Genomic DNA, 11,432 nt, shown 5'->3' with positions numbered 1-11,432 from the left:
CCTGTAGCTGGTCCTCAGGCTGAGCTCCAGTAGACAGAGACAGAGAGAGAGAGAGAGAGAGAGAGAGAGAGGGAGGGAGGGAGAGGGGGAGAGAGAGAGAGAGAGGGAGAAGAGAGAGAGGAAAGAGAAAAAAAGAGAGGCAGACAGAGAGAGAGAGAGAGAGAGAGAGAGGAAAGAGAAATAAGAGAGAGAGGGAGAGGGGGGGAGAAGAGAGAGAGGAAAGAGAAAAAAGAGGCAGATAGATAGAGAGAGGAAAGAGAGAGGGAGAAGAGAGAGAGAGGAAAGAGAAAAAGAGAGAGGGAGAGGAAAGAGGGAGAGGAGAGAGGGAGAAGAGAGAGATGAAAGAGAAAGAGAGAGGAAAGAGAAAAAAGAGAGAGGGAGAAGAGAGAAAGAAAAAAGAGGGAGAGAGGAAAGAGAGAAAAAGAGAGAGGAAAGACAGAGAGAGAGAGGGAGGAAAGAGAGAGGGAGGAAAGAGAAAGAGAGGGGGAGAGGAAAGAGAAAAAGAGAGAGGAAAGACAGAGAGAGAGGGGGAAAGAGAAAAAAAGAGAGGGGGAGAGGAAAGAGAGAGAAAAAGAGAGGAAAGACAGAGAGAGAGAGAGAGGAAAGAGAAAAAAAGAGAGGAAAGAGAGAGAGGAAAAAGAAAAAAGAGAGAGAGGAAAGAGAGAGAGAAAAAAAGAGAGAGAAAGAGAGAGAGAGGGAGAGGAAAGAAAAAAAGTTGGGGGTAGAAAGTTGGGGAGGAGAGAGAGAGAGATAAAGGCACTCCTCGATTTACGACTGTGTTGCGACCGAAGTTACAATGGACCGCCCCAGAGCTACTTATGACCTGGATTCAAAATTAAGACACCCTACCAGATGACTGTTAAGTGAAACACTGCAGTTGTTAAGTTAATGACAAGGTTGTTAAGTGAATCTGCCTTCCCCCATTGACTTGGCTTGCCTGAAGGTCGCAAAAACAGGATCACGTGACCCCAGGACGCTGCGACCGTCATAAATATGAAGCAGTTGATCATGTGAACACGGGGGATGCTGCTACGGTTGTAAATGTGAAAGATGGTCATAAGTCCCTTTTTTTCAGTGCCTCTGTGACTTTGAGCGGTCACTAAATGAATTGTTGTAAGTTGAGGGCTATTTGTAGAAAAAGAAACAGTCAACAGGTGAACCCAAACATTACACTAATCTTCAGATTGTGAAGGCAGGAGAAGAAGCAACGGATGGAAACTAATCAAGGAGAGAAGCAACCTAGAACTAAGGAGAAACTTCCTGACAGTGAGAACAATTAATCAGTGGAACTCCTTGCCTCCAGAAGCAGTAAATGCTCCAACACTGGAAGTTTTTAAGAAGAGATTGGACAGCCATTTGTCCGAAATGGTGTAGGATTTCCTGCCTAAGCAGGGGGTTGGACTAGATGACCGCCAAGGTCCCTTCCAACGTTGTTGTTGTTGTTATTATTATTATTATCCTTCTGTTCATACACACCTAAAATGAGAGTTGGGGGGGGGCTGTTTTTCGTTCATTTTCAAGTCCTACCGCTACATCCGAATCTACTTTCTAAAGCAGTGGTTCTCAACCTTTTTAATGCCGTGACCCCCAAGTCGAGGACTACTCAACCGGTCGTAGGTCGAGGACTACTCAACTGGTGCAGCACCGTTTGCAGAATGGGACTTTTGGCGGGCTCAGCAGGGCAGAGACAGCCTGGACAATTCCTATTGGCTTTTGAAAGCCAATAGAATTAGACTCTATTCAAGAGAGTCTATTCTATTGGCTTTCAAAAGCCAATAGAATAAAAGGGAGTAGCACAGCTAAGGAAAAGGGGGAAAAAATGGCGGACTGCATTGTTTGGCGACCCCCGTGAAATGGTCGTTCGACCCCAAATGGGGTCCCGACCCACAGGTTGAGAACCACTGTTCTAAAGAGAAACAAAAGTTGAAATGTGTTTGAAAATCAGTACCGGATAACAGAGTCTAATCTAATAATATCTAAAATTATCTGAAGCGAAAGTAGGTCAATTCTTCTGCATGAATTAAAGCGAAACTTCCCATCTCTCTCTTTCTCCCTTTAAGAGAAAAGCAACCTGCCCAAATTGGCAGCAATTCTTTTTTGAACTGGAATATCTCGTTTATTTTTCCAGAAAACAAGGCAGGCCCATCCTTTCCTAGCTGGCTCGTAAACCTAGAAAGGTAAACTTCTTTTTGGAGGTTTTTTTTTTTTGGTAAATCACCACCCTCGATCTGTTATTTGTCTTTCCGCATGCCAGGAGCTGTGCCCTTTGTAACTTCAATCAATATTATTCTTTGTTTAAAGAAAAAAAAAAGCTGACGGGGAAGAGGCTGTGTATGCAACAGCGGCAGGAGAGAATGGCTGCAGATGTAGCTGTTTTTTTTCCACCTCTGTTTGTCTTTAAAGGAGTCCAGAGTCTTTGCGCATACAGCTCATCCTCACAACCATTTATTTAGTAAAATGGAATAACAGAACTGGAAGGGCGCTTGGAGGTCATCTAGACCAGTGGTTCTTAACCTGGGCGATATTGCCCCCCAGGGGGCGATTTCATTTTTCAGGGGGGCGATGGAACGAAAAAGGGGCGATGAGGGGGTGAAGGAACGAAAAAGGGGCGATATGGGGGCGATGGAGCGAGAAGTTTTGGGGATACTTTTGAGACTTTTTCGTACAGCGAATCGCGGCATATCTGTCGTACAAAAACATCAGATCGCTCGCTATTAGTGGATTGAATTGTGTTTTCAAATGTTCCTCCAGCTAGCTTCAGTACAGAACATATGTGAATACGCATCGCTTATCTTCATGCGCGTTGCGCAGCAGCCCCTACCCATACAGTGGCGCGCCATTGGCCAGAATATGGGAGATATGGGAAAAAGACTGGAAATAAATTATTTGCAGTGATATGTCCTGATGACAATTTTAAAGAAAACAAAAAAAGTGTTTGCATAAATTGAAGAATTATTTCCTATGTTGTGACTGAGAGGTTGTGTTGGGGGAGGGGGGGCAATGACAACTTCCTCATTGGTTCAAGGGGGCGATTCGTTCAAAAAGGTTAAGAACCCCTGATCTAGACCAACCCCCTATTCAAGCAGGAGACCCTATCCCATTTCAGACAAATGGCTGTCCAGTCTCTTCTTAAAAACCTCTAGTGTTGGAGCACCCACAACGTCTGGAGGCAGGTTGTTCCACTGGTTAATTGTTCTCACTGTGAGGAAATTTCTATAGAATAGAATAGAATAGAATAGAATAGAATAGAATAGAATGGAATGGAATGGAATGGAATGGAATGGAATGGAATGGAATGGAATAGAATAGAATAGAATAGAATAGAATAGAATAGAATAGAATAGAATAGAATAGAATAGAATATGGAATGGAATGGAATGGAATGGAATGGAATGGAATGGAATAGAATAGAACAGAATAGAATAGAACAGAATATAGAATGGAATGTTATAGAATAGAATAGAATAGAATAGAATAGAATAGAATAGAATAGAATAGAATAGAATAGAATAGAATATGGAATGGAATGGAATGGAATGGAATAGAATAGAATAGAATAGAATAGAATAGAATAGAATAGAATAGAATAGAATATGGAATGGAATAGAATAGAATAGAATAGAATGGAATAGAATAGAATATGGAATGGAATAGAATAGAATAGAATAGAATAGAATAGAATAGAATAGAATAGAATAGAATAGAATAGAATAGAATATGGAATGGTATAGCAATAGAGGCTCGGCTAGGCTAGGCTAGGCTAGGCTAGGATAGGACAGTGATGGCGAACCTTTTAGAGACCAAATGCCCAAACTGCAACCCAAAACCACTTATTTATCACTGGGTGCCAGCTGGGCGTGGCCCACTGGGTGGGCATGGCTGTGGTCACGGCAGACTGGGTGGGTGTGGGCAAGGTGGGCATGGTCACCTCGCTGTTGCTCGTGGGGAGGGACGCCTGTGGGGGCCGAGCAGGGTTGGAGGAGATCCAGGAGGTGTCTGGCAGGTGGGGCGGTGGGCAGGAGGCTTGTCCTGGGGGGTGAGGCGAGGCAAGGCGAGGCGAGGCAGGGCGGGAGTGCCATTGTCGCAGGGCAAGGTGAGGCAGGGGCCGGGGCGGTTGCTGCCTGACACCATCGGCCCTCCGCACATAGAGGCCAGCGAGTACATGGGGGGGGGGACGACAGTGTCCATCAGCAGCTACAGCCTGCCAGCCCTTTGACTGGCACACTCTGGGGCTCCACAGCCCGCTGCCAGCAGTTCAGAGAAGCTGCCTCTGAGCTGGACGGCCGGCCGACAGCTGAGGAGGCGATGCAGTGAGTGGTGCCCAGGAAAAGGAGAGCATGCGAGGCCAGAAGGGATGGGGGGGGGGAGGGAAACAGCCATGCTGGGATGCATCCAGCCACGTGGGAGTTCGGTGAGTTAGCGGGTGGCTGATTGAAGAGTGCCATCTCCAGGGCATGGTGTGTGTGCCCACAGGGAGGGCTCTGAGTGTCGACTCTGGCACGAGTGCCACAGGTTCACCACCACTGGTATAGGATATGGAATGGAATAGCAATAGAGAATAGAATAGAATAGAATAGAATATGGAATGGAACAGCAATATAGGATAGGATAGGACAGGACAGAATAGAATATGGAATGGAATAGCAATAGAGGACAGAACAGAACAGAACAGAATAGAATGGCTAAATTCACAACAAATGTCTCACTTAGCAAGGGAAATTTTGGACTCTGTTGTGGTCATAACTTAAGGATTACCTGCAGTTAGAAAAAAAAAAAGGTTATGTCTCATGAATCTAATCCAGTGTTTCTCAACCTTGACAATTTTAAGGCATGTGGACTTCAACTCCCAGAATTCCACAGCCAGCATTGCTGGCTGTGGAATTCTGGGAGTTGAAGTCCACATGCCTTAGAATTGTCAAGGTTGAGAAACACTGATCTAATCCAATGTTTCTCAGCATTGGCAGCTTTAAGTTGCGGGGACTTCAATCCCCAGAATTCTCCAGCACATGCCATTAGGTTTGGAGTCCTGAGCCGACAGCAGTCTCACAAGTTCCCTCTGCCTCTTTTTATCGGCTTAAAATAAATATTTTTAAAAAAGATTGTAAATAAATATTTAAATCAGTTTTAAATGTTTTAAAAACGACCAACCCTCAAATATTCTAACCTACTGGAAAATAAGTCCTGTTCTGGAAGCCCTTTGATTATCCAAGTTGTTTACTTTTGCTCCTTTTTCCATATTTTTTTTTCTTTAATGAAATTTTTTTCCAAACAGGCTGATCTTTTTTTTCTTGGAAACCAGGAAAAACATCTGGAGGATGATTGCTGTTCCAACAAGAAGCAGCTTCCCCAGAAAGTGGAAGGCACAATTTTGCTGGAGAGCTCTACATTACAGTTGTGGCTCTGCTTTAGGCCTGGGGTTGGACTGGATGACCTCAGAGACCCCTCTTAACCCGTCTGTTCTTGGCATAAAAAGTTTAATTCTAGTGTTATATAGCAGGGGAAGCAGTGCCCTCTGGTGGCCATATTCTACCTTGCAACCTTTTCAGAACACCTAACAATTTTGCTGCAATCTGAAAAAATTAATTCATTTCCTTCCTGCCTCCAACTTCCTTTGACTATACAGGTGGTCCTCGACTTACGGCAATCCATTTAGTGACCAAAGTTACAGCAGCACTGGAAAAAGTGACTTATGACCATTTTTCCCACTTACGACCATTGCAGCATCCCCATAATAGTCATGTGATCAAAATTCAGACACTTGGCAAACTGACTCATATTTATGACGGTTTCAGTGTCCTGGGGATCATGTGATCCCCTTTTGGGACCTTCTGACATGCAAAATCAATGGGGAAGCCAGATTCATTTAACCAGTGGGTTACTAACTTAACAACAGCCGTGATTCTCTTAACAATGGTGGCAATAGCGGTCATAAAATGAGGCAAAACTCACTTAACAAATGTCTTGCTTAGCAACAGAAATTTTGGGCTCAATTGTGGTCATAAGTGGAGGACCACCTGTGCAGGGAAGTCCTCAGCTTGTGACCAGAGTTGCCATGGCTAAGCAGGACGGTTGTTAATAACAACAACAACAACAACAACAACAACAACAACAATAATAATAATAACTGGAAAAAATTACCAGTTATTGCAACCTGGCCATTGAAACTGCATAATTATGGATGAAACATGTAAGTGATACCCATTGTCATTGGGGCACTGGGAACTATGTCCAAAAATTTTGCAAAATACATAAAAAAACTGCAGCTTCCTGCAATAACTCCAGCAATGCTACAAAAAACTGCACTACTCGGAACATCTTACATTTTTTTAAGGAGGTACCTGGTTGACACCTAGGATGCTGGCAGCAACTATCAGCGCCAGCCAATTTGAATATTCAGTTGACTGAGGTTCATGTCTAATGAATAATAATGAATAATGATAACAATAACAATAAGAAGAGGAGGAGGAAGAGGAGGAGGAGGAGGAGGAGGAGAAGAAGAAGAAGAAGAAGAAGAAGAAGAAGAAGAAGAAGAAGAAGAAGAAGAAGAAGAAGAAGAAGAAGAAGAGAGTTGGTAGGGACTTTGGAGGTCATCTAGTCCAATCCCCTGCTCAAACAGGAGACCTATACCATTCCAGACAAATGATTGTCCAGTCTCTTCTTAAAGACCTCCAGTGTTTTTTGTCTCCTCCTCCTCCTTACTTTTTCCTTCCTTCCTTCCTTCCTTCCTCCATCTTTACTTCCCTCCTTCTTTCCTCCCTCCCTACCTTTCTTTTTCATCTCTTCCTCCTCCCTTACTTTTTCCTTCCTTCCGCCCTACCTCCCTCTTGCCCTCCCTCCATCTTTACTTATTCCTTCCCTCCTTTTTTCCTTCCTTCCTTCTTCCCTCCCTCCCATCCATCTTTCCTTCCTTCCCTTTCCTTCCTTTCTCTTCTGCTTCCCTCCCTCCTCCCTTCTTCTTTTCTTCCTTTTCCCCCTTCCTCCTCGCTCCCATCTTTCCTTCCTTCCTTCCTTCCTTCCTTCCTTCCTTCCTTCCTTCCTTCCTTCCTTCCTTCCTTCCTTCCCTCCTCCTTCCTTCTTCTGCCTTCTCCCTTCCTCCCTCCCTCCCATCCATCTTTTCTTCCTTTCTTCCCTTTCCTCCTCGCTCCCATCTTTCCTTCCTTCGTCCCTCCCTCCCTCCTCTTTCCTTCCTTCCTCTTCTGCTTCCCTCCCTCCTCCGTCTCCCTTCTTCTTTTCTTCCTTTCTTCCCCTTCCTCCTCGCTCCCATCCTTCCTTCCTTCCTTCCTTCCTTCCTTCCTTCCTTCCTTCCTCCCTCTCTCCCTTCCATCTTCTTTTCTTCCTTTCTTAACCTTCCTCCTCCCTCCCTTCCTCTCCTCCTCCTCCTTCTTCTCCTCCTTCCTCACTCTCTCTTCCCACCTTCGCTCTCCCCCCCCCCGCCGCCTTTCTCCTCCTCCTCCGCCTCCTTCCCGGCTCCTGCCTTTTCTCCGCCTCCCTTTGTTTCCGTCTCCCGCGGCCGGCCGGGCGAGGATGCTGCGGGCCTGAAGGAGCAGCGCCCGGGCCATGGCTGCGGCGGCGGCGGCGGCTGCAGGTACCGAGGGCGGACGCTCTGACGAGGCGAGGGTGCCTCTGAGCACGCACAGAGGGCGGGCGGGAAGGAGGCGGGAGGGGGCTGCGGGGGCCTCGTCCGCGAGGCTTTGGAGTTGTGGGGAGGGGGGCGCCTTCCTCCAACCCCTCCGATCCGCGGGGAACTCGTTCCACCCAGTTGCCGGCGCTGGCAAAGGGCTTCTGGGCATGAGCAGAGGGCGGCACCGGGAAAAGCTGCCGGGCTGCTGCGGGAGGGAGGGAGGGAGGGAGGGAACGCCTTGTTAGACTTCAGAAAGAGAAGCATTAGGAAAGACTGCGGAGCACTGGCTAAAGTCAACGCGTTTCTCAAGCTCGGTGAATTGAAGGCGTCTGGACTTCAATTCCCAGAGTTCCCCAGCCAGCCATGCTGGCTGGGGAATTCTGGGAGTTGAAGTCCGCTCACCTCAAAGGCTACCTAGAGTGAAAAAGACTGGTCTAGATGCCTTTTTCCAAACCTCTGTTTTGGGGGGGGGGGTCGTCTCTTTGGGACTTTCCAGATGGGCTGGGGGGGGTCTCCTATTATTTTCTATATCTTAATTATTGCCCAGTTCATATCGATAATGAAGATTTAAAGAGGCCCACCACAAAGGTGATCTGACTGTCTGTCCGTCTGTCCGTCCATCATCTGTCTGCCTGTCTCTCTCTGTACACACACACACACACAACAATCTGTCTATTGTCTGTCTGTCTGTCTCCATCCCTCTATCCATCCTCTCTCTGCCTGTCTCCATCCATCCATCCTGTCTGTCTGTCTCTCTCTATTATATCTGTCTATCAGTGTCTGTCTATCATCTGCCTGTCTCTCTCTCCATCCATCCATCCGTCTGTCCGTCCATCCTCTGTCTGTTTGTCTGTCTCTATTATATCTGTCTGTCTGTCTGTCATCTGTCTGTCTCTCTCTCCATCCATCCATCCTGTTTGTCTGCCCCCCCTCTCTATGATATCTATCTGTCTATCAGTCTGTCTCTGTCTGTCTATCATCTGTCTGTCTCTCTCTCCATTCGTCCGTCCATCCATCCTGTCTGTCTGTCTGTCTGTCTATTATAACTATCTGTCTATCAGTCTGTCTCTGTCTGTCTGTCTATCATCTGTCTGTCTCTCTCTCCATCCATCCGTCCATCCATCCATCCTATCTGTCTTTCTGTCTGTCTCCCTATGATATCTATCTGTCTATCAGTCTGTCTCTGTCTGTCTATCATCTGTCTGTCTCTCTCCATCCATCCGTCCATCCTGTCTGTCTGTCTGTCTGTCTCTCTATTATATCTGTCTATCAGTCTGTCTGTCTGTCATCTATCTGTCTCTCTCTCTCTCTCCATCCATCCATCCATCCTGCCTGTCTGCCCCCCTCTCTCTATATCTATCAGTCTGTCTGTCTGTCTGTCTCTCCATCCATCCCTCCATCCATCCATCCTCTGTCTGCCCCTCTCTCTCTCTATTATATCTATCTATCTGTCTGTGTCTGTCTGTCTGTCTGTCTCTCTTTCTCTCTGTCTCTGACTCTCTCTATCTACACCTACCTAGCCACCTATTCTATCTTTAGCCTGCCTTTATTATTTTTATCAATAACTCAAGGCCGTGAACATACATATTACTCCTTCCTTCTCCTATGTTCCCCAGAACAGCAACCCTACAAGGTAGGTTGGGCTGAGAGGGAGGGACTGGCCCACAGTCACCCACCCGGCTTCCATTCCTAAAGTAGGACTAGAACTCACCGTCTCCTAGTTTCTAGCCTGGAGCCTTCACCACAAAAACAAACTGGCTGTCTTTGCCCTTCGTGGAGAATAAAGGTGGGGGGGGGGGAAGGGGGAACCATGCCAGGCCTCGGTATCCATCTTCAAGCCCTGAGCCATCTTCTGGCCCTGGCTTCCTAAATGGAATGTAGCCTTCACGAGGACTAGGACCTTGAGCTTTTTTCGGAAAGGAACTCAAGCCAAAAGGGCAGGACGTGCCACCGGGGATATCGTATCGCAGTTGGACTGTCCTGGGAGAAGTGGGGTGGTTTGACAAGCCTTCCGTGTTTTAGAATAGAATAGAATAACAAGAGTGGGAAGGGACCTTGGAGGTCATCCAGTCCAACCCCCCTCCTTGCCCAAGCAGGAGACCTTACACCATTTCCGACAGATGGCAGTCAGAAATTTCTCTTCTTGAAAGCTTCCACGGTTGAAGCTCCCGCAACTTCTGAAGGCGGCCTTTCCCTCATCCTGGTCAAAGGAAGAACGAATCGGAGACGTTCATGAGGTCTCCCTCCCGGATCCCGCCTCTGATTCGCTTCCTGCGTCCATTTCCAGGGATGGATGCGGAATCCCTGGCTGGGGATGAGTGTCTGGAAGAGGATGAGGAGGAGCTGGAGACCAGCTTGGAAGACCCTGAGCAGGACAGCGTGGGAAAAACCGTGCCGGGTGGACGCAGCTGCGGCCTCCTGACCCGCCGAGGAATCACGCTCCGGGTTCTTCTCAAAGATGGGCTGATTGAACCCGGGGAAGGAGTCCTCTCGATTTACTACCTGGTAAGTGACCGTCTTTCCCGCTCCTCTCTTCAAACCCCACAGCCTTCTAGTGCTGACGATGTTACCAAGCTGGGTCATGAAACGTCTGCAAGAGAACAACCAAGCTCAGAGACCACCAGGGACCCCCCCCCCCAGTCCTCCTCATCCTTCTCCTCCTACTTTTCTTCCTCTTTTTCCTCCTTCGTCCTCCTCTTCCTCCTCCACTTTCTCTTCCTTCTCTTCTTCCTCCTCCTCTTCCTCCTCCTCTTCCTCTTCCTCCTTAGTTCTAGCTTGCTTCTCTCCTTGGTTAGTTTCCATCTGTTGCTTCTTGTCCTGCCTTCAGGCGCTTTGGAGAATAGCTTGACTCCCTCTTCTTTGGGGCAGCCCCTCAAATACTGGAACGCAGCTATCCTGTCCCCCCTCGTCCTTTTCTTCATTAAACTAGACAGACCCAATTCCAGCAACCGTTCCTGATATGTTTTAGCCTCCAGTCCCCTAATCATCTTTGTTGCTCTTCTCTGTACTCTTTCTAGAGTCTCAACATCGTTTTTACATTGTGGTGACCAAATGTGGATGCCGTATTCCAAGTGTGGCCTTACCAAGGCATTGTAAAGTTGTAATAATAATAATAGCAATAGTAATAGTAAAGTTGGAAGGAACCTTGGAGGTCATCTAGTCCAACCCCCTGCTCACGCAGGAAACCCTATACCATTTCAGACAAATGGCTGTTCAGTCTCTTCTTAAAAACATCCAGTTTTGGAGCATTCACCGCTTCTGGAGGCAGGTAGTTCCACTGGTTAATTGTTCTTACTGTCAGGAACTTTCTCCTTAGTTCTAGGTTACTTCTCTCCTTGATTAGTTTCCATCCGTTGCTTCTTCTCCTGCCTTCAGGAGCTTTGGAAAATAGCTTGACTGCCTCTTTTTTGGGGCAGCCCCTGAGATATTGGAACCCTGCTATCCTGTCCCCCCTCGTCCTTCTCTTCGTTAAACGAGACATCCCCAATTCCAGCAACTGTTCCTTATCTGTTTAATCTTCCCGGCCCCTGATCCTCTTTGTTGCTCTTCTCTTCACTCTTCAGTGTGGCTCCTTGAACAAACTAGCATGGGTTGTTCACACCCCAATAAGCCCCCCTGAAGGAACTTCGTGAGGGTTTAGGGCAGGGGTCTTCAAATGTGGCCCTTTTATGACTGGTGGAATTCCTCAGCCAGGCAACGCGTGCCTTGCTGAGGAATTCTGGGAGTTGAAGTCCACCAGTCATAAAAGAGCCAAGTTTGAAGATCCCTGTCTTAAATCTAACAAACAAAATGGAGGCTGGCTGAGGAATTC

At 47.1% G+C, this 11,432-nt stretch overlaps 1 protein-coding gene across 8 annotated transcripts in view; it reads left to right on the top strand.

Moving 5' to 3' along the window:
* The first annotated feature begins 7,484 nt into the window (after window positions 1–7,484).
* MPND (MPN domain containing) overlaps window positions 7,485–11,432 on the top strand; it is a 28,770-nt gene continuing 24,822 nt past the window's right edge. For 3 of the 8 annotated variants that reach the window (XR_005555431.1, XM_039332855.1, XM_039332856.1), the window contains exon 1: window positions 9,076–10,126. Coding sequence is in view for 4 of the 8 variants with exons in the window: in XM_039332855.1 (XP_039188789.1) it covers window positions 9,854–10,126 (273 nt within the window). In the remaining 4 variants the exon portion in view is untranslated. Of the gene's footprint in view, window positions 7,586–9,074; window positions 10,127–11,432 lie in introns of those variants that run through there. The other 5 variants (XR_005555429.1, XR_005555432.1, XM_039332853.1 and 2 more) reach the window with 3 other exon arrangements.

The sequence above is a fragment of the Crotalus tigris genome, unplaced genomic scaffold, assembly GCF_016545835.1.
Source record: "Crotalus tigris isolate CLP2741 ecotype Arizona unplaced genomic scaffold, ASM1654583v1 scf7180000024465.619267, whole genome shotgun sequence".
NCBI lineage: Eukaryota > Metazoa > Chordata > Lepidosauria > Squamata > Viperidae > Crotalus > Crotalus tigris.
The sequence above is the reverse complement of the archived record's forward strand: the minus strand, read 5'-3'. Positions and strand labels throughout refer to the sequence as shown.